General features: G+C 41.6%; 1 protein-coding gene across 1 annotated transcript in view; it reads left to right on the top strand.

The window, feature by feature from the left end:
- The window catches only part of LOC124509747 (vegetative cell wall protein gp1-like), an 82,533-nt gene that overhangs the window by 46,427 nt on the left and 8,773 nt on the right, over window positions 1-27,333 (top strand). Inside the window, exon 4 of the mRNA XM_047076408.1 lies at window positions 9,833-10,081. Coding sequence (XP_046932364.1) covers window positions 9,833-10,081 — 249 coding nt within the window. The remainder of the gene's footprint in view (window positions 1-9,832; window positions 10,082-27,333) is intronic.

The following is a 27,333-nucleotide window of genomic DNA, read 5'->3' as shown; positions in this document are numbered from 1 at the left end:
CTGTGACATTAATAGAAATGTCTCTACCATGGGGCGCCTGGGTGGCGCAGTCGGTTAAGCGTCCGACTTCAGCCAGGTCACGATCTCGCGGTCTGTGAGTTCGAGCCCCGCGTCGGGCTCTGGGCTGATGGCTCAGAGCCTGGAGCCTGTTTCCGATTCTGTGTCTCCCTCTCTCTGCCCCTCCCCCGTTCATGCTCTGTCTCTCTCTGTCCCAAAATAAATAAAACGTTGAAAAAAAAAAAAAAAAAAAAAAGAAATCTCTCTACCTTACAACCACCTAATTTTAAGAAATCAAAGAAGCATCAACATCATGTGGGCCTTAATTTTTTTTTTTCTTATTTCCCTTCTTCATTGCCATCATCGTCCCTGTTAACAATGTGTGTATTTTGGGATCAAGGATTTGTCATTCTCTCTCTTCCTTTTCTGGAAATTTCAGTAGAATCTCTTTTAAATGTGGTACCATATTTCATCAATGGTTTTAGGGAAGAGTCTAAATGTGTGTGAGTATTTGTCTGTGTGTGTGTTTTCAACATTAATATATATTTTAAAAACAGTTTTTAATTTTTTGGTTCTAAGGAGTTAAACTTCTTCACTCCCTGACTTTTTCATATTGAGGTCCAGCCACATTTACAATTGTTCAGCAGTGTTTAGCTAGGGAGGAGATGGTCTACATCTGCCGGATGAACTGAGGCTCAGAGGAAAATGACTCTCGGGGAGGAGACTGACAGGTCAGAGAAGGAGCACCCCACACCCCTCTCCAGGCCTCCAGCTTCTCTTCTTTCCCTGGCAGGTTAGCAAGTGGCCTGGTGAGAATGCAGCCAACCCTGGACCCTGGGGAGTGCTTGTGAGGGTTGGAAGGTTTGTTTTGTTTTGTTCTGTTTTTTTTTCCTTCTTTTTTTTTTTTTGAATTTTTTTTGAATTAAAAAAATTTTTTTTCTATATTTATTTATTTTTGAGAAACAGAGAGAGACAGCATGAGCAGGAGAGGGGCAGAGAGAGACGGAGACACAGAATCAGAATCAGAAGCAGGCTCCAGGTTCCGAGCTGTCAGCACAGAGCCCGATGTGGGGCTCGAACCCACGAACCGTGAGATCATGACCTGAGCCGAAGTCAGATGCTTAATCAACTGAGCCACCCAGGCACCCCATTGTTTTTTTCCTTCTAGTGCTGTTGAATTGATTGGTGGTATAGGTTTGCTACATAGAGATGGCTGATATTCTTGTTAAGTTTTGTTCTTATCTGTTTGTTCTTGAAGAACCAACATTTCTTGGGAAATCTGCCTAGCTCACAGGGATCCTTCAGTATGAGTATTAATTCATATACAAACCTAAGAATAATTTGCGTGGCTAGTGGGCACTTACTCTGGGCAGAGGAATTCAGGGAATACTCCATGACTCTACACTCTTGGGACCTTCTGCCCTGAGACCTCATTTCTCAATGGTGGCTTTGTGAACATGGTAGAATCATCTCACCTTCATAAATCTCAAGGCAAACCACATCAGTCCTTCCAGAAAAGGCATTTGTTCTGTTACCTTACCCTCACAAAGAAGTCAAGGGTCCAAATATTTATCATCCGCGATGACACCTCATTTTGCCTTTCACCACCAGACCAAATGGTAGGAGTTGTTCTGCTTCATTGTGTCTTCACAGTTTTTCCTCTGAGGCTCCTCTGTCTGTTGTTACTTGATCTTTCAGACGTGAGTGCCCTCCTGGCCTGCAGGGTCACTCTTACGTGGAGGTCTGGCAAATGGCAAACCTGCTCATCAAGTGTTGGGCAAACTTAAGTGTGATTTCCTTTTACTTTTTAGCGTTTTCCGAGTTTCAGTCAATTTTTTTTTTTTTCTGTAAACGGCTAACTTGATTTCAGACACAGACTAAAATGGAGTGTTGTCCTGGTGGTCTGCTCTTGATTTTCCGCTGTGGAAAGTATTCTCTCAGCCAGAACATTTACTTGAGTTACCACCTTCAGAGTATTTTGTTAGTAACATCTCTCTGAGGGGTAAGTATATTGTCTGCTTGCATTCACTAGTCATTTATTTCTCTGAAGGCTTTATGTTTGATTTTTGAAACTCAGAAAGTAGATAAATTATCTTTTGACCCTGGTCATAATTTTAACTTCTCTTCTCATGAGCCCCGGCTCCACACTGAAGAGCTTACTGATTAACTCTTAATGTGAAACTTTGGTAGGGCCATATGCTGAGAGAGCAACATGAAATAACAGGGCTTTGTTAGAACTGGTATCTGGTCTGCTCACTTGACAAGAATATCTCTGTACGTTTTTGACTTGGAAGGCTCATCTTAAAGTGAAAAACCTCACCTTGAAATTTTCAAAACTACTTAGGAATGTAGTAAGTACAATGCTATCATCGTTAGTCTTTCAGTATACTTTTCACACATGAAAACGTTCCCATTATTTGATGTGCATTTCCCTAGGAAGCTTCTCTTTCTGAAGAGTGTATTGCTTCCTCCTTATTCATCTGAGTGAAAGATCGTTAAGAGTCACAATTAAGATTTGCTTAGTTATATAAAATTTTCTTTTGGTCAGATACTTGACTCTGAACAGCCACTTCAGAAATTATGTGTTTTCAGGCATTTTTTAAAGATTTATTGAAAAAAAAATTTTTTTTTCTTTTGAGAGAGAGAGAATCCTAAGCAGACTGCACCATCAGCACAGAGCCTGATGTGGGGCTCTATCCCGTGACCCTGGGGTCATGACCTAAGCTGAAATCAAGAGTCAGATGCTCAACCAACTGAGCCTCCCAGGCTCCCCTTAAGATTTTATTTCTATGTAATCTCTGCACCCAATGTGGGGCTCAAACCTACAGTCCCAAGATCAAGAGTCACACACTCTACCGACTGAACCAGCCTGGTGCCCCTTCAGGCATTTTCTAAAGAGAACTCCAGAAACTGCTAACAATTTGGGGATAATTTGAAAAATCTCAATTTGAGGGTTAAGAAGTGCTCACCATTGTGCCATTATCTATGCCAAGTCACCAGCAGACAGGATCCCAAGGCTAGGCGGTAAGCTATGACATTTGTCATTCGTTGTATCTTTGAACTGGCAGGTAGAGCCAGTATGTAGACATATGGTCTCTTCTTAATGAAGAAGTTCTATCTACTAGGAAGAGAGTTTAGCCTTGGCTTTTCATTCTTGGGAAGTTTTTATCTGTAGACATCATGGGAGTCTCAAAACGCATTTCGCGTTAATTGAAGAAATAAAACCATATCCATAGCACTTGGGAGGACAAAGGAATGGTGTAGTATAACAAAATAAATAGTACTGCTGTGCCAAAAGGAGAGTAGTATAATACCAATAGTTATTGCGAGCTCAGCATTTCCTGTGACTCGTTGCTTGAAAAACTAGGCATAACTGCTTAGATTATCCAATGGGTCTGTATGTTCCAATTTTGTGAAATTCATGGGACTGTCTCCTGTTTGAAGGCTTTGCACAAATGTAATAATGCTTACTGTGAAAACAAGATAATTTATTGTCGTTTTACTTTGAAATGTTATTTGAAATATAACATGGAAGAAAATAATTCATGAAGTTACTGGCTTGTCAGTGGATAGACATTCATGATTATCATTGTTCTCATTTAAGAATACTTGGGAAAGCACTATTCTGGAACTCCTCCAGAATGCTTTTTCTGTCAGAATGCAACGTTAGATGTGTTTTGAGCAAGTGAATTAAGTTGTGCGGTGAAAAAAATCTCATTGTAAAGTTGCCTTGACCCAGAAGTTTCCAGATTTTCTCTCTTTGTGGTGCTCTAAGTGTCTTGATAATTGTTTTTCAAAAGAAATACCTGACAGTTTTTATTAAGCAGTTAAGCACAAACCAATTAGTATTTATGTCCTAATAACTGAGTTTCCATTTGAAAAAGTAAGACTTATAAATTTGTAAAAAACATATACTTTTCTCTTAAAACTTTAAAATTTATTTCATTCTTAAATAACCACTATTATTTACTGATAATGTGTCTACTTGTTGGACATTGCACAGCTTCTCAGACCTTGGAATTACATTAGACATCTCATGCTCATTTCCTGCTCCATATTGATTTTCAAATGACACTTGGGTTTTTATCACAGGAATTGCAAAACACACACACACTCCTTTTCACAAATATATGAATGATGTCATCAAAAGGAATGTAATGCAATCTGTGAATTAACTTGAACAACACTTCACTATGTTGTCTCTGAGAAATTGGAATGCCCTCCACCTTCCTGTAAGCTCCCTCTGGCTCTCCAGGGCACCTTGGCACACGGTCTGGGGACCTGCGTCTTAATCTGTTTTTGTTCTCTGTAACCAAGTCAGAGTTGCCTTAAGGGGTCGGTATTAACTGTATTATCTAAAAATTGGCTTTTGTTGTTAGTTTGTGGTTGTCAAATTTTGGTGAACAACAAAAACATTTCTAGGTTCTGTATGCTAGAAATTCTGATTTATTATACTTGGGATGAGTTGACGGCACCCAGACACCTGCATTTTTTTAACAAGCTTGCCTGGTGATGCTAATGCATATGTAGTTTGAGAGCCAGTGAAAACCATCACTAATCCCTTGAGTTCAGGGAGCTTGTTGCTGTTCACTTTAATCATCTTATTCCTGTAATGCACATAATGTACATTTGGCAGATCTTCCTGGAATGGCCTTAAACTAATGTCGTGTCCCTTACTTTACTTCTGTCTCCTTCCCAGCTTTAATTTCGCTTCTTAAAAGGAAAAAGGAAGGAAGGATTGGGGATCTTAGGGTTTTGTAACTTTCCAAGCCTCCTGTCCATGGTCTTCCCTAATCTACCCTACCAGTTCCTCACTTTTCCACACAAATCCCTCCACACTGTTGAATCAGTCTGCTCATCTACCCTGAGATGTGGTTGGCACATTTGTCTCCACCTTTCCTTGCTTGTGTCTGGTATTAAGAGTTGTAAGTGTCCAAAGTGGGAAAAAACTCTGGGATTGGGAGAAAAAATTTTAAATTTATATGTGTTAGGCTGGAAGATACTCTGATTGGTATTTAATACAGTGCTTCCATGTTAGAATTGAGGAAGCACATGGAAGACATGTGCTGTCCCCAAGGTTACGCAGGAAGTGAAAAGCCACGCTTAGAAAGTTATTGCCTGGCTCCTTGCCCGGGGCCTATCCACTACACCACAGCCCACCTGATCTCTGGAGAGTAGTACTGGATGATCATACTTAATCTCTGGGAGGCAGTCCTAAATCATCATACTTGATATCTGGGGGATGGTAGTGGATCATTCTACTTGATCTCTGGAGGGCAGAACTGGATCATGCTACTTGATCTCTGGGGCATGGTACGGGATCATCTGTGACTTTTTCACGTCTCACAGGTGATTCTGATATAGAACAAGGGCTGAGAACTGGGCTTGGTAATTTGCTCATGAAAAGAATATGTTAAATATTTGTGTGTTAAATATTTGTGATTTATTTAATCAAAACTTACAGATTGAATTTGTTTTTAAATGTTTGAATTTTGATTTTTATATGAATTTACAGACTTTGGACATGGGCAACTTAGTCACTCAACTTTTGTGGTTTAATTGGGAGAAGGCAGAAACTTGAAAGAGCAGATGAAACTATCATTGTTATCATAAAAGGAGAAATTGGTCTTTTCTGGATGTTTATTTATAAATTGTATTCTATCAACATCAGAATATGATGGGATATTGTTGGGATTTGGACAACATTTCCCTGCTCAGGGCCCCTTTCTCCTTCCCGGAACCTAGCTGGATTCTGAGTGATTGTGGTTCCGGGGGCCTGACTTTGGGACAGTCAGAACATAGCTGTAGTAGACAGTTTCAGGAAGGCACGTGATACCTTCATCCCTAAGCAGAATTGGAGTGATTAGATAAGAATCACAAGAATTGGCCAAGGAAGACCAGTCACTTTTACTGTGCTTCTATCACATTTCCGGTATATTTTAGAAGAGGTAAAACCAATTTATGTGTAGGGGAAATTGGGCATTGGGAGACTCATGCAAAGTACTCTTGGAACTTTGCAGTCCTAGAGTTACTTTATTGAAATGTACAATCAATCATTCATTCATGCCTACATGCCTCACTCATTTATTTGACATTTATTCACTCATTCATTTAGTCTCTCTGAGAGGTCTTCCTCCAAGTGGCTGCCTCTCTCCTATGAGATGATGTGGAACTACGTGTTCCTTGGAAGTTCAGCCTTTTAGAATGAGAACCCTCCCTCATTACAACTTTCTTGAGAAGTCATCTTGTAGCTGTGCCTCTTTTCAATTCAAATTTCAGTTAATAATGTGCTTAGTTAGCTTCAATGGTAGATGTTATAATGATATCATAAGGGAGGGGGGAAAAAGGATCATTTGGGTGTCATATGAAGTTGCTTGTAATTTATGACAGCTCTTGTAATCTGTTTCTTCAGTTTAGTTGAGAATAGCAGGGGAACTGAGAGTGCTACCTTTTTTCTAATAAAACAGTGTCTCAACTTTATTAATCAAGAACAAATTGACTTAAATCCACAAATAAGAGTGACACTACTTAATACCATTACTGTTAATTTAAACCCCCCTTTCTCTTCTGGCTTTTCTTTGTTGTGAATCCCCTCTAAAGAGGGGCAGTTTCGGAAGGAAGGGGCACCATGGGCTCTCCTGATGCCCTCCTGAACAGCCAGGACTGCTCATCACGCCTCTTGTTACTGAGCCTTCAGGTACCATGGGAGAAAGGGCATGCGAATTATGGGTGCCAGAAATCCATCCACTCACTGTGCTAGGGTTGCTTTTAAGCACTGACGTGGCTTAAACTGCATTTGACCTGCTGCTTCGGATGCAAGCCAATAGGTGACTCATTATTTCAGATGTTTGGATTGTGCTGTTATAGTTGAAGCAATCTGTAAGGAAAATAGAAAAGTTTGTTGTAAAAATACGTCTGTCTCCAGGAAGGAGAATCCCTGTGCCCTGACTGGAGGTGGGGTGTCGGCACATGGCTTGTCAACTTGTTTTACTTCAGATCCTGGGTTGAAGCAGTCCTGGGAAACGTCCACCGGTGCATGTATAGAGGCATTGCCACTTCTTTTTTTTTTTCTTTTTATATTCTTGCATGTGAGCTCTGAAGAGGCTGGGTATGAAACTCTCTATCCTGGTCACTGAGAGATAGCTGTGCACCCTGAGGATAGGCCAGCCAGGTACCAGTCCCCTGGCTCCATTCTGAGGGCGAGAACCCAGTGCTCACAGCCATACAGAAGGTTAACGTCCTCAGGTAGTTTCTCTCTGAAGTTTAAGATGGGACGAGCCAATTTATATTGTTTCATAGGTCACTGGAGGCTGTTCATTTTCTAATATGTGGTTTGCTAATTATGCTTTCTAGAAAGTAGGCTTTCTAGAATCAAAGACTATTATAAAATGTCATTTTTAAAAATCTTTAATACTATGTTTTTAAGTAAAACATTTTGCTAACTTAAATTTGTGCCCTTTCTTTTTCTCCTGTCTTGGTTCTTATATCCCAGGGGAACTCTTAGGAAAAATTCTCAACTCTCTCCCCAAACACTATGGTAAAGGAACTGTTCAAGATTTGTAGGGCTGTGGCTATGAACCAACTATTACATGCCAGTTTAGACTAAGTCATTGCTTTTTTATAGAATTTTGATTAGTTTGTTAGATGGTGACTGTCAGATGCTTTTTTTTTTTTTTTTTTACATTGTATTTTTAAGTTATCTGTCCACCCATGTTGGGGCTCAAACTCACAACCTCAAGATCAAGAGTCTCATGCTCTACTGACTGAACCAGCCAGGTGCCCCTGTCACATGCTTGTTTTGAAAACTTTGAGCTGAGTCCGTAATAGCTTCTGTCTATTGAATATGTGCCAGGAACTCCGTTTAATCCTCACAGATCTACTAGGTGGCATATATTAGATGCAGTGGGTAGTCAATACTCAGAGAGGTTAATTAACATGCCCATGACCACATAGCCAGTAAGAGCTATAAAAGCTATTTACATCAGCTTGACTTGGAGGATGTGTCTACACAAAGCTCTACTGCCTTTCTCCCTGAAAACAAGGTCATGCTACATAGTGCTGAATGTCCTTCAGCCTCTCTACTTGTCTATTGATACGTAAATAGCCCTTCTTTCAGAGAAGCTGGATAGCATAATGGTGAAGAACAAGGACAGCTGTCTGACTCCCACACTTAGTAGCTCTGAGACCTTGGGCAAGTTCCTTACCTTCTTATGTCTTGTTTTTTTCCCATCAGTGGATAAGACAGTACCTGTGTTTGTGAGGTTGAAATAAGTATCTATGAAGTGTTAGAAGAATGGCTCGTAATGATGACTATGCAAGTATTCGCTATTTTTGTATATTATTGCGAAAACTGATGGGCATGAGATGTCTTCTCCATCTCCTCTTTCTTGCCGCAACAAGCAAGGTGCCCTGGGTCTGCCTATGGGAATGCTTTGGAGTAGGGCGGGACTGGCGTCACCTGCCGCTTTAGGAGTGAGGCCTCTCCCATACACTGTCCAGTTTTTATCCCCTAGGCTGTGGGCGTAGCTCCCAGGTTCTTCTGCACATACCCGGTCTGTCCGGTCTCTGGTCTGCTTGCCTGTTCTCCTCAAAATGTGCATGTCCTCCACCTCTACCGCATGTGTTTTGAATATATCATTGCCGGTTCAAACATTGATTTAGTGTCCCAGCCTGTTGTCCATATGTTTCAGCTGGTGTGGCCACAAGGGTATATCATAAATTACGACCTTCTGGAGGCACGGATCAGGTCTGTGAGGACCTTGTAGAGCACTTTTTTAAAAAAGCTTTGTATCATGCAAGTGATATATTACTGGAGTGTGAAGGTGAAGGGAGAAGTACCTGGGGGAGGCAGAAAACCACAAGGTGGAAAGACAGCATTAGGGGTCTTAGGGCCTGTGCTCTGGCCTTTCCGAGTTCTCTCTCCCCTTCTTTAAGTCAGGGAGCCTGAAGGGCTTGTTACCCATCCCGCTTCAGGGCATGAAGTGTTTCCCTTCTGATTCCAGGGAAGGGAAGTGAGTCAGGCATTCCTGGTGCAGAGGTCGAGCTGCCTGGGAGAGGACTCCCCAGGAGCGCGGTCCTGCCCACTCCCCACCCCACTCCTTAGCGCCGTGCAGATAGTGACCCAGCGCTGCCACGGTGAGTGACTGCCGCCACCCAGAAAGCTTCAGTGTCGGAGGCTGTGCACAGATTGCCAAAACCAGATGTAGAAACGGCCTGTTGGTTTTTGTGTTGCTTTTTGTGTTAATTGTTGTAAAACACACATAACATAAAATTGCCCATGTTTACATTTTTAAGCATGTAGTTCAATGCCATTAAGTACATTCACATTGTTGTGCATCCATCACCACCATCCATCTCCAGATCTTTTTTCCTTTGTCTTGCAGAATTGAAATTCTGTATCCATTAAATAGTTATTCCCTGTTCCCCTCCAGGCAGCCACCCTTCTGCTTTCTCTCTCCGTGAATATCACTACTCTAGGAGCCTCATGTAAGAGGAATTGTACAGTACTTGTTCTTTTATGGCTGGCTTGTTTCACTTAGTGTCATGTTTCAGGGCTCATCCGTATTGTAGCTTGTGTCAGAATATCCTTCCTTTTTAAGGTTTCACATTATTCCATTGTGTGTGCCACATGCTGTTTACCCAACTCATCTGTTAATGGGGACTTGAGTTGCCTCTACTTTTTGGTTATTGTGACTGATGCCACTGTGACTGTGGGTATATCACCATTGGTTTTGTTCTGATGGGACCTTAGGGATTCAGGAGTAGAGTCTCTTGTGACTGTTGGGGTAAAGGGACCTCTGTACAGCTCTGATTTTTTTTTTTTTTTTTAATTCAGTGAGAACGACAACCTGGATCACCAGGAGCAATTCAGCTGATTATCTAGTTATATATGTACCGGGACGTTTCACTGATATGAGGAGCGATCAGGCAGAACTTGGTGTAGAAGAAATGAGAAGCAATGAAACCGAAGGATGTTCCGAAAGGGCCAGTTCAGTAGGTAACTGTGGAACTCGCTGCCCCCACGGAGCGGAGGGTTTATGCAGTTTACCCTGGGAAATTTCAGCCACTCAGGAGACAGACGCAGGTCAGCTCTTCCTCTGTGGAATCACCACTGTCTTTCAGACAGAGGATTGCGCTAGGCTCAGAGGCTTCTTCTGGGAGGTGGTGCCCTGTCCTTCCTGAGCTGCTGGCACCAAGTGCCACCTGTGAGTCCTTCTGGTCTTTGCAGAGCTCCCTGGGTGGAACTCTCTAACTTCCCTTTGATCTCTAACTGTAGGTCTGTGTTGCTTGTTAATAAGAATACCGTACTGTTTGCTAATTCAAGAATAGGTGTTCTTGACCACTGTGAAAAGACCGCCAACCGGAAATGATTTGAGAGGAACCATTTCTTTTCAGAAGCTTTCCAGATGTAGCCTACAGCGCATCCTTCCCAGCGGCCCTGTGCTGGCTCTCAGTCATCCACCCCATTCACCTCATGTTCGGCCAGTTGCACGCACCCAGATGGAACCGTGAGAAAATTGGATGGATGGATGTGTTGCCCTTTATTATCTTCTGCCCATGTTTTAAATGTGCCTAGTTATGTTTTTGTTACCTCAGCTAACAAGCTGAACCCAAATGGTTTTAGCAATGCAAATTATTCCAAAAGAATGTCTTGTTTAATAGCTGTCAAAAAGAAGGAGCTGCATAAAGATAGGAAGGTGGAGATGACAATGTTAAGGATGATGGGGCAGAAAGGAAGGCATATATTTTCTTCGCATTGGTCTCAGGATTCACTTTGAATTTTCCATGTGGTCATCCCATGTTTCCATCCCAACTCTTCTGCCTGGCTTTTTCTAGATGATTTTATTGAAAAGCAGTGGCAAAGTATGGCTCGTCTTCTCTGCTCAAGCTCTAACAGAGAGTTTGTTCCTAAATTTAAACATTTCAGTAAGCCTTTTGTTTAGTGACTCATTAATGTGATGAGGGAGAATGTCCTAATAAAGATAAAGAAACTATAAACTGTTTCAAAAGCTGCCGAGGGAAAAATGTTAGGGCTCTGTAGGTCAACTACTTCTCCTTGTTCTTTGCATTTCATTTGTTGCTTGGTCATGGGAACAGATAAACTGGTCATTTAAGGTTATGTCCTCATCTTAATTCTCCTGTATAAATTTATACGCATATGAGTCCTGGGTGTTTTACTTCTGTAGCACGGCTTTCTGTATGGACAGGGACTACGTCTGAGGAGATTTTATGAAAAATAGAAAATCTCTTTTCCCTCTTCCACCACACAATAGCAAATTAAATGTGTTACTAGGTTCACACCAAGAAATAGCTTGGTTAATTTTTACTAGTAAAGAGTTTGATTTTCTCAGAAGTAGCATGAACCCCAGGTATAAAGAGTCAAAGATCTCTAAGTGGAATTAAAGGCGTGAGAGAATAGGAAATCTCCCTAGCACTGACTGTGGTTACATAAGGCATAATCAGCATTATCCATTTGTATACAGTCATTCTAGGGGTATTATAAACTTCTGTTCTACTTAATTTTGGTAAGATTAAGTGTCCCAGCATAGATGTAACTATTTCTAGGTTTTGTATGAGTGTTTAATGAAATATTAACAAATTCCATGTAAAATACTCTCTGTAACAAAAGCACATTGATCTTTATTAAATCCATGAGGAAACATCTTAGAGGTTTTAAAAACAATTATTCAACAATTTTTCACTTAAGTTTCGAGAGGCAGTTGTATGCCTCTCTGATTCTCAACCTTTCCAAGAGGAAGATCCACTTATAAAGTGGAAAAAAATGCACAAAATGAGAAGGAAAAAAATGGACTCAGTATAGTTACTAAAAATAAAAAACCAAGAGGAGAGACCAATTGACTTTGTGGCTGTAAGCATAGTATAAAGAACGTGGAGTTCATTTTACTAATATAATCACTTAATGCCTTTATCTAAGTTTGTATCTATTCTCTTGCCTGGTACTTTTCAGTAGGAAACATAATGATCCAAAGGTAATTTTTCATTACAACATACCTTTAAGCCTATTGCCCATGTTTTGGTTATTATTGATTGGGTTTTCTTGGACGACTCCCCCCAAAAAAGTATAACCAGACACCGGTTATAGTCCAGCCATGTGTGTGAACATTATGTGCCTTTGTGTTTGAGACAAGAATATTTCATAGTAGTCATGACAAGCCAAGTTTCATAATGGTATAAATATGCTTTACAGTTAGATGTCTTTCTAATTACATAGGCTTATGAAATGCTCTTTGTATGATGTAGTCTTCTGTACTACACAGGTCATACTCTGCAGTGGCAAGGTTTGATTCTGGGCCCTTTTAACCTCTCTTAATTGTCACATCAGTCCTCAGTGCAGCAAGGATAACATAGATGGACAGCATTCATGCATTCATTGAGCCGACAGTGCTGTCCTCTGCCCTGAGCTGGGCATCCGGTGGGGCCTTGGGTTAACGGGAGGTCAGCAAGAGGCGCTGGGCCTCAGGGAACCAGCCTGTGGTCTGTTGGAGGAAGACAGACACAAACCAGCCGGTGTGCTGCTGGGTGACAAGAGCTGTGCCCAGGTCCACACAGGCTGGGATGTGCAGCAGAGGCCCCTGCTCCTCTCACTGCTCACAGGGGTGCAGGTTAAGGAGGAACAGGAGAGCGAAGGCAAGAAGAATGCCCTTTGAGCTGAGTCTTGACTCTTAAGTCCAAATCAAAAACTGTTTCATAACAATAGACTTTGAACCACACTGATTATATAAATTAGGTGACTTTCTCATTTTGAGGGAGACTTTTTTTATTCTCCCACTTCATATCTAATGGAAACAAGGCAATGGAAAGCATAGCCTGGGTTGTTTGCCTGCCTTTGAATCCTGGCTGCCACTTAGTAGCTGCTCGACCTTTCTGAGCTTCACGCAGAAAGGGGATAATAAAATATGCCTCATGTGTTGGTTGCATAGGAGATTGTGTATGTAACAACGATTAATTTCTCCGTTGCACACTGAAGTTGATGCCTTGAAAAAGACAATTTACTTTGAAAGCTGCCTGATGAAACAAGAAAGAAAGCAGGGTTAGGGGCGCCTGGGTGGCTCATTTGGTTAAGCTCCCGACTCTTCATTTCAGCTCAGGTCATGATGTCACAAATCGTGGGAGCCCTATGTTGGGCTCTGCACTGACAATGCAGAGCCTGCTTGGGATTCTTTCCCCTACACTCTCTCTTCCCCTCCCTTGCTCATGCATTCTCTCTCACTCTCAAAAATAAACACACTTTAAAAAAAAAAGAAAGAAAGGGTTAATTACAGGATAATGAGAGTAGGTTAATTACAGGATAAAGGTGCCTAATATTAGGCACTATTTTAATTTTTTTTTAAATGTTTATTTATTTTTGACAGAGAGAGAGAGACAGAGCATGAGCAGGAGAGGGTCAGAGAGAGAGGGAGACACAGAATGGGAAGCAGGCTCCAGGCTCTGAGCTGTCAGCACAGAGCCCGACGCGGTGCTCAAACTCACAGACCACGAGATCATGACCTGAGCCGAAGTCGGACGATCAACCAACTGAACCACCCAGGCGCCCCCATTTTAATTTTTTTTTTAAATTTATTTTGAGAAAGAGAGGAGAGAGAAAACGAGTGGGAGAGGGGCAGAGAGGGGGGACAGAGGGTCCAAAGTAGGCTCTGGGCTGACAGCAGAGAGCCAGATGCCGGGCTTGAACTCACGAACTGTGACATCATGACCAGAGCCAAAGTCAGACGCTAAACTGACTGAGCCATCCACGTGCTCCTCACCCCCACTTTTTAAAGATGAGAAAATTGAGGCTAGAGTAGTTAAATAACTTGTGTTAACCCTGCTTGTCTGGCTCTAGGGCTCTTAACGGTGGAATGGAGTTTTTGAAGATCGTAAGGATGACATAATAATCCTAGATGTTTATGCTTTGTTCTCTGAGGAACACTTCTGTTTACCTTGTTACATGTGTTCCTCATAAAAAATCAGAGATGGCTAGAAATTGGGATAGAAAACTGAGGTTTCCAAGAGGGGAGGTGGCTTGCCCAGGGTTACTGAGTCAGTATGTGGCTAAATTGGTGAGAGAACTTGTCCCACCTGATTCTTGTGAGTGTTTCTAGAATACAAGATTGGAACAGTACACGAATCCTGTTAAGAAGTGGATGCTATTAAAATTTTTAAATCCATAACAGGCACAGGGAAGTTCATTGTGTTGCTTAAGACCACATGTCATGCCAGTGGCCAACTATAATTAGAAAGGGCAGATCCAGCCCCAGAGCCACACAGCTTCTGAGCGACCCAAATGCAGGAGTTGGAAAAGTCCTAATGCATCTATTTTCTAGGCTACTTGGAGCCATTGTGCATCCTCATGCCTCCCTTTGGGAGTTTGGAGCCACCGGGGAGGAACCAAAGTGATCCAGGGACCCCACTTGCTGTTTGCTCACACGGTCTCCTGCCACAGTCTTGAGGCCTCTTTCTAAACGTGCCTGAGCAGCCACAACCAAACGGGAGATGATGAGGATTTGTTCACGTCTGTGTGTTAGGGATGGTGCAGAGGACCTGGGCCTCCTTCTTCCAGTGCTAATCAGCTCTCTCTGCAAATTGAAGGCTCAGCGCAATTTTAAAGAGAGCAAGAGAGACAAGAAACCAAATAAGGTTGGGCCAAAAGCCTGCTGGAATTATGTGGTGTTTTTGCCCTGTAGCTGGGGATCCAGTTACAGATGCCTGTGATTATGGCCTTTGCAAACAGTTGTCAGAGAAATTTATAAGATTTCTAAAGGCTGCAGAGGAGCAGATGTGGAATTAAATTTCAAGAACAGCTACTCATAATGGCTTACATGTGAGTATAGGATATTTAGGATTCAGACCCGAGTCCCTGTGTCCAAGAGGTGTGGGATGCAGAGACAAAAGCAGAGGTTGGAGGTGTCGGCATTTCCTGGTGGTCTTTTCCTCTTGTATCATTTATTGTTTGCCCACAGGTCCTTAAAAGCAGTGAAATTCTTCCCTAACAGCTAGCGTGCAGTGTCTAACATAGGCTTTGGTTGTCCTATTTAGTAAGATGGGCCTGATCAGCTTCTTTGCCAACAGACATCAACAGTGCCAGCAGATAGATTGTGGAAAATGTGAGTCTCTATGACCCAACTTTAATTGGCTGTGCAACAGATATTTTAACATTAGCAAAGTTTTTAGACTTGCCTTGTTTCATACCTGTTTTTCACCATTCATATGGCAAAGGCTTTAATGACTGTAAGAAATGCCTTTGGTATTACTAATGAAGGACAAGATTGGAATGATAGGAGTAGTGATAGTCATCTAACAGTTGTTCTTTCTGAAGCAATAACTACTAGGTTTCTTCCCACCTCCAGTAAAGAAATATGCTTACTGAGTTTAAAAATCCATTAAACCTTTATTAGGCAGCAGAAATAATTAAAAAGAATATTCCAAGTCTTGGTATGTATAAAAATAAAATTCTAAGGGCACCTGGGTGGCTCAGTCGGTTGAGCGCCCAGCTCTAGCTCTGGTCATGATCTCAGGGTTTGTGGGTTCGAGCCCTGCATTGGGCTTTGCATTGACAACATGGAGCCTGCTTTGGATTCTCTGTCTTCCTCTCTCTCTGCCCCTCTCCCACACTCGCTCACTCTCTCACAAAATAAACATTAAAAAATGAAAAAAAAATTCTAGTTCTTGTTATACTGAAATGTCCTTTTCCAGAGCTTTTCAAATAATTGCTAGAAAACAGAGCTTATACTGTATCACTAAACAGAGGACCCTAAATTGAGTAGTGGGACAAAATTTTAGGAGCAACTCTTTTTTTCCTATAAAGTCCAGAAATTTATGCTGGTATTTTATTTGATATGTATACCTCCTGTCAGGGTGGGGGAGCAGGAGTGAGTCCCAGCCTTGCATGGGACCACTGTGGGGACACTTCACTGTGCTGAGTGGTAGTTCTCTTTACAGACCCAGTTGCCTGAGCCTGTGAGGTTTTGTGGTGACTGAGATAAAGGGTGGAGGAAGGAGCAGAAGATGGGTGACAGGGCAACATGGCTGTGTGATGGCTCCATGTGCTGGGCTTCAGTTGCTGTGTTAGTGAGACACGGGTGCCACTGCTCTGTACTCCACACCGTGCTTCTGGAAACCCAGATGGCATAGTGCTTTCTGCAAAGAAGACAACGTGAAAATCAAATGGAATAGCAGCAGTTAGTCTTTGTGTACTGCCTTATCATCATACAACCATCTCACTGAATCCTTAACAGTTGCCTAGTGAGATTACATGATGATGATTCCATGGTAGAGATGAGGGCAGAAGTTCTTAGAGGTTGCAGTAACTTGCTCCCGGGAAAGGAGAATAAAATGGGCAGTTACTGGCCACCCATGGGATCTTTACATCCCCAAACTGCAAATGGTGAAGCTGGTTTTAACCCAAGAATCTGAACTCCAGAGTTGGTGCTGTTCTTCCTCCTCAAGTCTTTAGAGACGGAAAAGCATTGGATAAAAATGGCCTTACCATTCCTCCCACTTTCAGCTCTGGTGTTGCCTTGCCTTTTTGACCACTGGGAGGTAGTGTGAGAAGGGTCTGTGCTACTTGTTGTCTGTATGACCTTGGGCAAGGTACTTGACCCATCCCACCCTAACTCCCAGTGTCCCCATCTATATAATAGAGTTAATGGCTTGTCTAATGTAATTGTTGTGGGTGTTCCATGGAGATAAGTGCTCTCTCTGTCTCTTATTTATCTATTTATTTATTTATCTATTTATTTATTTATTTATTTATTTATTTATTTATTTATTTATCTGTCACTTACATATAACACCCAATGCTCATCCCAACAAGTGCCCTTCTTTTTTTTTTTAATTTTTTTTTCTAATGTTTATTTATTTTTGAGACAGAGAGAGACAGAGCATGAATGGGGGAGGGGCAGAGAGAGAGGGAGACACAGAATCGGAAGCAGGCTCCAGGGTCTGAGCCATCAGCCCAGAGCCTGACGCGGGGCTTGAACTCACGAACCGTGAGATTGTGACCTGAGCTGAAGTCGACACTCAACCGACTGAGCCACCCAGGTGCCCCAACAAGTGCCCTTCTTAATGCCCATCACCCGTTTTTCCCACCCCCATCAACCCTCAGTTTGTTCTCTGTATTTAAGAGTCCCTTATGGTTTGCCTCCCTGTTTTTATCTTATTTTTCCTTCTCTTCCCCTATCTGTTAAGTTTCTCAAGTTCCACACATGAGTGAAATCATGTGATATCTGTCTGTCTTTGACTGACTTCACTTAACATAATACCCTCCAGTTTCATCCATGTTGTCACAGATGGCAAGATTTAATTTTTCATTGCCAAGTAGTATTCCATTGTAGATATATATCACATCTTCTTTATCCATTCGTCTGTCGATGCACATTTGGCTCTTTCCATAATTTGGCTATTGTTGATTGTGCTGCTATAAACATTGGGGTGCATGTGCCCCTTTGAGTCAGCACTCATGCAATAAATACTAAGTGTGTAGCTCCATGGCACCTAGCAAGGCCTCAGTCTTTGCATGATAGTGAAGAGGAGGAAGATTGTTGTTACTGCTAAGGTTCTCAGTGCTCTTAAGGTTTTGACTGCAGAAAATTCTCTGTGGACCCATGCGTGGCTGGGCTGTTTTCAGGCTGAACATCCCCTCTTGACCTTCCCATGTTACACACGCCCATGATAGCTTCCTGGGGGCTAGTTTCCACGGAGAACAGCTATTGAACTTCTTTTATCATCTGTTTCCTATTCATTCCACATACCCCAGTTTAAACTTTGAAGATTCTTCTGCCTCATGCAGCAATGGAGATGGCTGGGCCTGTAGTGCCTGCTGACCCCCATGCCTTCCTGGGGCCAATGGCACTCATAGCCTCTGTTCAGAGCTAATCTTTTAATTCATCCTTTGAAGATTTATGGATCTTCATAATCTTCATATGGATGGGATATTTTCATCCCAAGGAGAACCAAAGAGGGACTTTATGTTCCTCCACATCACTTCTCTGGGACTTGGCAAGTATCATCTCATCTCATTTCCTAGAAACTGGTAGAGACAGGCCCACACGAGGACCCAAAAGCTCGGGTCACCCCACTTCCCTCATTTTCAGTGTAATGGGAAGTACTTACCAATAGATGTTCTTGCTCTTTTCCTTACGTTTCTTGGTAAGTTTTTCATCCTTGTGTCTTTTCTTACTCATGGGGAACTTGAAAGACTAGAGGATGCTTCTCTTCTAACTTTGTCAGTTTTAATCTAAATTTTATGAAAATCCTAGACCAGTTAGCTCCTTTCCTCCCCAGCTACGATGTTCTTGAGCTTAGATTGCCTATTCCATATACAATGTCCTTGAAATCAGCTGCTTGCCGAGAGCTTCAAATCATCATTTAGGCCAGATGGTTTCCACATAAACTAAGACTAAAGATCCTTCATTTAGCATCTAGAAGAAAAACCATTTTTAAAACTATCACTCAAAACACACTATCACACAAAAACAAAAACAGACAAGCAAAAAACCCCTAAGCCATGAATATTAAACTTAGTCAATGAAACTCTGAATGGAATGGGAACAAAATAAATTTCCTTGTTCTTAATTCTGGGGCTTGTGTTTATGCAGAGTGGCCCAGGGATAAAGAAGTAACCAGTCCGAGTTGAGCTGGATGAAATAAACAGGTTGAAGATATTTGTTTATTTGCTTACTTATTCCCTTTTACTGCTAGTATTCCATTGTAGATATATATCCTCCGCCATCACCATTCTCCAACATCTTGCTTCTCATTCCTGTAGATGAGGAAACTCTAGTGATTTGTGTGGGTTTTTTTCGTCACCTAGAGATCCCCATTGAAGTCCTTGATTGGATATACTGACCCAGGATATAAATGAAATTTGTATTAAATGAGATGCTAAAGAGCAATCAGTCCAGCCAGTTAACAGTAGAAACTACTCATTTACGGTGGGCGTTTGTGTAACTTCATCTTTATACTTGTCTTGGTCCTGAAATCTGAGCAGATTCCAGCCATGGCTCCAGGTGGTTGCACTGGTTCGACCCGCAGTGCAGGGAAACAACCAGGCCGTAACAAATAGCAAACCACTGAACTCAGGGCACTTCACAGGCCACACAAAGGCCTTTTTCCTTTGCATGAGGGCAATTTTCATCTCCTTTGTGGAGTCAGATTCAAAAAGGTGGAGGAAGTAAACTCCACGTTTGCACTGGCTTTTAGTTAGTGTTCACTATTATACCACCTTGCTTAGAAGGATCTGCTTGAAATGAAGCTATTTGTGAATTGGCACTGTCCCTGCTACTGGGTTATAGTCCTTAGGTGGCAGAGAGCTGGACTTGGTGCGTTGTTGATGGATCGTATCGTAGTTTTGCCTTATTACAACCCAGGTAGTTAGGAGCAGATAGGCTCCTGGGAACCAAGAGTTTGAGATGGAGTAGAGTGAAATGGTGTCAGAAGCCTCATACCTAAATCATTTCTGGAAGATACTTCTCAGAGAAACTTGGCAGTAAAATGAAGCCATCGATCTCACCCCTTGATGTGTTGGTAGAGGTAAGTGCCAGGAAAGGTGGGGGAAGAAGTGTCTGAAATACATCTGACTTGGCTGTGTATTTATGTGTAATGAGCCAGGCCACTCCTAAGCAGGGGTAAATGTGACTGTTGGAAATGGAATTGCCAAATCTCTATGCCGGGAACCTTCCTTCTTGCAAGAAAAGGAAATTATCAACTAAACCCTAGCTGTAGGTGCCCAATTTTTACATTTCTATGATGCCACCTGCCAGAGAGAGCCCGCACTCAGCCTCATTTGGACTCTTTAATTGGCAGAAAATGGTTTTAACTCCTCCTCCTTCCTACCCTGTAGGTCACAGGTTTTGTTTTGTTTTGTTTTTTCTGCTCTCTCATTGCTTTTGAGAAACCCATAATATTCCTTTTATTCTTCTAGTGATTGGCATCTTGTTTTTGTCACAAAGATAGAGTGCTAGCATTTTATATCTTTACATTGATCTTCTAAAAAGGTGAAGTATGAAGGACCATGCCAGAGAAGGAGGCGTAATTAATCTTTGTGATGTTGTCCAAGTTCTTGAGAAACTATTAGAACTCTATTAACTTGGTGTTTGCCAGTTGAGGTCAAGCCAACATCTGTATGTGTCTTTATTTCCCAGAGGGCATGACAAGAAAAGAGAAAGAGAAGAGTTCAAGGAATTAAAAACAGAGTCTTCATTAGGATAACATTTGGGGTCAGGTAAACATCTCTTTTGAATTTCATTGAAAAATTCCAGGAGGCCGAGGGTAAAATCTCCAGAAGACTTGTTTCAAGGAGTGTAGTTCAGTGGAAAGTTCACCTTAAAAAAATTTTTAGGAAACCTGAGTATGATACTGCTTTGGGGATTCTTAGAAAAATAGAAAAGGAAAAGGAAACCAAAAAACACAATTGCTTCTCATTTGGGAAGTGTGGAAGGCCTGGGAAAGATTTTCCCCAGTGACTAGGAAATACTTCTTTCTTGCACATGAGCTAGTTTCCTTCCAGGAACTGTACTCATTTCTTTTTTTTTTTTTTTTTTTCTTTTTTTAAATTTTAATCTAGCTTACAGTGTTAGATTAATTTCAGGTGTACAATATAGTGATTCAACAATTCCATACTGTAGAGTTATTTGTTTTTGTACAAAAATTTTTTTTTTTTTTTGAGAGAGAGATAGTGTAAGCATTAGTGGGGCAGAGGGAGAGAGACTGTTTTGTTTTTGTTTTTTTTTTTGATGTTTGTTTATTTTTGAGAGAGAGAGACAGGGCACGAGCAGGGGAGGGGCAGAGAGGGAGGGGGACACAGAATCCCGAAGCAGGCTCCAGGCTCTGAGCTGTTAGCAGGAGCCCGATGGGGCCCGAACTCATGAACCGTGAAGTCATGACCTGAGCTGAAGTTGGACACTTAACCGACTGAGCCACCCAGGTGCCCCAGAGGGAGAGAGACTCTTAAGCAGGCTCCACGACCAGCACAGAGCCCGATTCAGGGCTTGATCTCATGACTGTGAGATCATGACCTGAGACGGAATCAAGAGCCAGACAATGAACCAACTGAACCACCCAGGTGCTATGTAGCATCATTTCGTAAACTTGTGAACGTGAGTCGTGAATGCAGACATATGGGAGGCACTCATCTGGGCAGGAAAGAGCAGCGTGACCGGCTTTAGTACCTGGGGACATTTCACCCTGTGCTTTAGCCTATAACCTAATTCTCAGTTGTTCACCTTTGTGTTGTTCCATTTATGAATTTCAGGGTTCAAATGACATCTTTCACAAGAGTTTAGTTCTTGTTTCACTTTTTTTAAAAAAGTTGAGAGAACCAGTCCCCTTTGACTCTGAAGGAAATTAAACCACAAGTCAGGCTACCAATGGAGATTGTGGAATTTCTGTCCTGGAGGTCTTCAAAAGTAGAACATAAAAATTAGGTCATTTCGGTAAGGCTGCTTGGAATCTAACCAAGATGGCCTCCTGCAGCGTTCCAAGTTTATAGAACAACTTGTGTTAATATTCATATATCCGTACAGCATAAGGGAAGTCAGTACTTTGCCACCTTATCTTTTAGCTTAAAAATGTGTTGAGCTCCTGGTGCTTAGAAATGGCTGTGTCTCTCATTTGCATTGTGCTAATGTTGCCTGTGGAAACTTAGAGGAGTGAGTGGGAGGGAGGAAGTAAGAGCAGTTATAAGTGACATTGGATCTTTTCAGAGGATAGCACTGAAGAGGATACTTGGCTTAAGCAGAGCTGACTTGACTGAGCATATTAACAAACTCCCCAAAGAACTGTGCTTAGTGTGAGGACACTTCCTGTAAAGAATTATTGCATTACTAAATGATTAGTTTGCTGGCTTTAAAATGCCTATAAAATGCAAAGAGGTTGCTTGGTACAATGTCATTGGAAGCTATTAACTGTAGAGAGTTAAGAAGATTGTCTGAAGCAAGATTTTTAAATCATCTGGATCCAGTATGAGTCTAGAATGACAAAAATTAAAAAGTCAAAGGAAAGATTCTTTGTGGAAAGCCAAACCACAGCGAGCATAGTTCTTGGTGACTTGTTGGATTTCCAGTATCCCCAGGGCTTTCTCCTCCTTCGGCAAATTGTATCCAGCTCTAGCCTACCACATAGTGACAAACCAGTTTCCCTCCTGCCTACTGACCTTAAAGAGACACAGTTTGAGGGCTTATGAACACCTGTAAGAAGGACTTGTTTATTTAGGACATTGAAAGCAGGAGAGCGGAATATGGATTTTTTTTTTGCAGAGTTTATGAAAATTCTTCTTTTTTCAATTCTTTTTTAGTAAGGATTTAGCTTAGGAATTTAAATTAGGAAGTTAATGTCCTTTGTGACTCTATTTCCTGAAATTGTCTAGTCAGTGCAATATGGATTTAAGACTTTCCCAGGGAGCTTGAAACTAAAATATCTCCCCTTGTTTTTCTTCTCTTTGTCTTTTTTGTTTTTTTTTTTTGTTTGTTTGTTTGTTTGTTTTATTTTCTTGGGCAGGCAAAAATAAAAGAGAGAACTCTAAGCTATAACATTTGGTTTTAGTACTGTTTTCTTTCCTTGTTCTGTTTAAGAAAGGACACATTCATTAAAATAAGATCCTATGTTTTTAGTTCTTTCTCTCTTTTAACTTTCCTTTTATTTGAAGTTAGTTCTGCCATGTGGTGGTTTTCAAGTTGTTTGTTTATTTCTAGTGAAACCCTTTCTTTCATATAAAATTTTGTGTTTAACCCTTATGAAACTGTAGCCGTTCTGGGGAATTAACCCCCAGCCACCTCCTGCCCCATGGTTTCTGAGGCACATCTGAACACACCCCCTCCCCCACCCTGGGGGGGGGGCGGTCCTAAGGAATCTGGTTTTTAATCCCCTGACAGGAACACGGGGATTAGGAGGGAGGGCCTCATTTGCTGTTCCCAGGCTGCCACCAATACTTTGTCACTTCACATCTCTGGACTGCTTTGGTGAAATGATGGCTTTGTGCTAGGTCATCTCTGATGTCCTTCCTGCCCTAGGTAGTTCTGAGTTACTCATAGAAAGCATCGAGGTGGTAGCATTTTGGTGACTGAGGATTGCACACAGCCAGAGCAGAAGGCCTGGCTGAAGGAAGAGTCATCCTGTTCTAGCATGAATAGTCTTCAGTTCATGCAGATGAAAGCTTGGGAACCAAAATTGATGCATCAGCAGAATTGCCTCAAGAAAATGTTTTCCAGAGATTTCAGTGAGGCATCTCCAACCCTCTAACACAGAAGAGTCTTGTGGAGAAAGGGATTTAAACCATTGTAGGTTCTTGTTTACCGTTGATTGTAGTCAAATTTGCTACTAAGTGGTTAGCTCTTAATAAATAAAACCATTTTTCCTCACTAGAGAAAATTATGTCCTATCACTTGTACATTTGCGTGTGTATGTGTGTGCGCGCGTGTTAGTTTGGGAACGCCTCTGAGACATAGTTCAAGAATCTGCAGCCAGTTAACACATTTGGTTAGAGAATGGGGATGGTGAGGCCAAGGTCAGGGTTCAGTTGCTCTGTGGGCCAGTTAGCTAGGCGGGGCTGTGTGGCCAGACTGTACTTTTAACCTCGACCAGCTGCCTCTCACATGTATACCATGGGTCCCAGGGAGGGTTAGAGTGTGGAAGGATATCCGGACTCAGCTTTTCCTCCTGGGACCTCGTAGGGCCTTTGTTCTGGTAGTGGACAGCTTGGCATTCAGGTTGGTGGCTAGAGGGCCCCCAGCTTGCATATTTAACAGCTAAAAGGAAAATGTGAAATATTCTCTGTGAGCCAGAGCCTGCTGTTTGTGGGTCTCTCCGGTCTGGAGACAAAACTCCCTACGCTAAGTTAGAGTAGAGAGTATTGAAATAGTGCTCCATAGTTCTCGATGTGAATATACTGTCCTCCTTTTCGGAAACTGGGAGAAGCTCCATTAGAAGAGAAATTCACTTTTAAGTTCTTAAGATCATCATCCGTTTCCTCTACTTGTTCTCATTTCTTCATTTAAACACAGTTTTTTAATAAAAATTTGAAACCCTTGATTTGCATCTGTAAAGGAATAGGCATCTTACAGAAGTTGGGGAAAAAATACTATTCCAATGTATATAATTCCCCTAGAGAATGGTGCTATGTGAATAGGTGTTTACTATTAAATATGGAACATTTTCTCTTGTTTCTTAGCACAAACACAGCAATGTATGAAGCCAAAGGATTTCATTTTTGCCTCGGGAAGCAATTAAATTTAGTTATAACTTGTTTTCCATGAACAATAGGAAAGACAAGTAGTCTGGAATAAAGTATCTCAAACCCCCTGTTTTTTTTTTTTTTTTTTTTTTGGTGAGAGAAGTGTTCATTTTGATTCTACAGAATTCAAACATTACAGAATTAGAAAACTTACGCATCTCTTAATCACTGCACAAACGACCCCCACCATGATCACCATTAACATACTCTTAATGAGCCAATTGTGAAAATGGGTATAAACATTAGAATTTTAAAACTTTTGTTGCTTTTTATCCCCAGAATTAATTTTTGCCAGGTCAGTGGCTTTCAAAATGTTTGTTGTAACAGTGAGTGCTTTCTTCAAACCCAATTTTCCGTGGAGTTCCAGTTTAGAAAAGAAAAAGAGGCAAAAGCAGAGATACTCTGGTTGTAGCTGGGGGAGAATTCTGCTCGCTTCCTCCTCTGCCCTGACCAGTGGAACCCTCAGGGTCCCTCCATGGAAAGACCCGACATCGCTTACAGCAGGCATTTGGCCCAGTTGCTTCAGTGGTTGGTTGGTATTGGTGTTGGACTTTGCCTCCTTGACTAACTCTTCTGAATGGGCCACTCATAGTGACGTTTGTCTTCCCATCATGGACTTTGGGTGCTTATTTTTAGTTAAGCTATAGTTAGCCACAAACTTAAAAGCAAACCACGTAAGCCAACCAGTGATTGTTTTCTTCTTTCTTGAAATTGGACCTTTACATTTAACTCATCCTTTGAGTTTAGCACAAATGCCACATTGTCACTACTCTTTAGTCTGTGGCAGCAAGTTCCCCCCCCCCCCCCTTGTGGATGTAGGTCTAAATCTGTAACTACAGTGCTTGCACCATGGTAGACATTCATGTTCACGGACCTTGTAGCAATGAGTTTTTGCCTTTCATACCCCATTTCTGGTAATAGTGTTCCTGCCTGTTGTCTTTGCCCCACTAGATAATAAAAAGGAAGACAGCATGGGGCGCCTGGGTGGCTCAGTCGGTTAAGCGGCCGACTTCGGCTCAGGTCATGATCTCGCAGTCCGTGAGTTCGAGCCCCGCGTCGGGCTCTGTGCTGACAGCTCAGAGCCTGGAGCCTGTTTCAGATTCTGTGTCTCCCTCTCTCTCTGCCCCTCCCCTGTTCATACTCTGTCTCTGTCTCAAAAATAAATAAACGTTAAAAAAAAAATTAAAAAAAAAAAAAAGGAAGACAGCATTATTTCATGCTCTAGGTAATGTTGGAGAATCTCTTCATCTTCAATCATACTGGAGTAACTTGGAGTCCTCCAAAAGAAAAACACAGCCTGTGTAAACATACAGTTCTCTAATCCACATTATGCCCAAATGCTCTAGGCTAAGGTGGCGCTAAAAATGGTCTTTATCAGTCTTAAAAGCATTCATATATTCAGTAAGTATTTATTGAGCATCTGCTGTGTAATTTGGCTAAGCCTTGAAGAGATGGAGAGATTGGGAATTTCACAAACACCCATTCCTTCAGTACAGTACATACATCCCTACGAGGTAGAGGCTTTTAATAGCCAGCTCTTCCCTTACTCACTGCACATGGTTTTCTCAAGGTAATCTCACTGTTACCCATTTTTTTTACTTGATGACAGCTCTGGTAGGTGAACTGCCTAAATAAAAGTTGAAAACAGTTGACTAATAGGTGACTTGTGCTTAAGTCTATGGATTCTGGTTTATAAAAGTTACTTTCAGAAAATATTAGTAATAATTACCAGGGGTTAAGTAATCTCCTACAGTATGCATTCAGGAAAATCAATTACATAATTATCTTAAAAGACTTGATCCACCTCTGCTTCTTAAAGGGAGACGGTATTCAACCTGGTCCTCTAAGGACCTTGTTATGAACTTGAGGATGTGGCTCATGCCAAGGGAGCCAGGATGTGGTTTGGATGTGGGACCCATTGACACCCCATCCGGGAGGGTCTGCCGTATGCAGGGAGTCCATAGAATACGTTCACAGACACCATCTCATTTGTGGAAAGGTGATTTTTTTTTTTTTAGGTTACAGATTCTGGGGAAGGAAAAATTGCTCTTATACCATGAATTGAACTGTTGATTTCTCAAATGTTATTGAATTGTTCTAACAGTTACTACTGCTTGGGTTAGATTAGGAAGCTTGGGTTGTCCTTTTTTTTTTTTTAATGGGAACTGTAAACACTTGTGAATTATGAAATTATTTGAGCAAAGTTCTCATGGGAAAGCTAGGGCTGACCCAAGATGGGTGGGTGTCCTGTGAAGGTTAATCATTGGCACCTTACCAAACTGATAATCTTTAAATATCTGTCCCATATTTATTTACTGGGAATAGGTGAAACTGATTTTCTATTAATAAAGACTTTTAATAAAAATATATATCTTTTCCTCTGTGTTGAAAATAAGGGATTTATTACATGTGATTTTCTGAACATGTGATTTTTCAGAAGCCTGTTTAAAATTTGGTTAATAATAACACTCTACCATGTATTGTTCAGGTCTAGACTTCCAGATGCTGTCAGCCAGGTGATATTGGGGTTGGTAGTGAGGCCTGTTTTCACTCACACAGTTCTTTGAGGGGAAATGTTCTCAACAGAGATGGGTCTGTGCCAGTGAGGACTGTGTTTATTTCCCCTCCCAGGCACTGTCTATTTGAGTGGAAACAGGTCCAGTTGTCATTTTGTCCATTATATGAGGAGAGTCACATGTGAACCCCTGAGTTCAGTGGCTCCATATTTCCCATGTATTCCAGTGGTGATTTAGTCCCCCATTGTGGGTTGTCGCCCTAGATCACTGCCAGGATGGCCTGTTTAATCCAGCTCTGGGGAAAAACCAATTCCATTCTGCCAGTGCCTTCAGAAGCTAAGTCATGTTCACCCTTGAAATCCCCCTTTCTGAAGATTTAGCCAGATAAAACTCACCTTCTGTGTCTCTTTTTTTTTTTTAATTGTGAATTCATCCCATAAAAATACATAAAACTTTATGAAGTCAGACATAACAGTAGCCTTCCTGAAGTAACAGCATGTGAATTACAGAGCAGTGTGACTACTCACATTATATCCACTTGGTGAAAGGTTTCTCTTGAGCAAAGAGTCATTGTGGTCTGGGGAGAGCCTCATC

This window comes from Lynx rufus, unplaced genomic scaffold (assembly GCF_022079265.1).
Source record: "Lynx rufus isolate CCGP_SWC_20201006 ecotype Redwood Valley unplaced genomic scaffold, mLynRuf1.p SCAF_1, whole genome shotgun sequence".
In the NCBI taxonomy this organism is placed as follows: Eukaryota; Metazoa; Chordata; class Mammalia; order Carnivora; family Felidae; genus Lynx; species Lynx rufus.
This window is presented reverse-complemented; position numbering and strand designations above follow the sequence as displayed.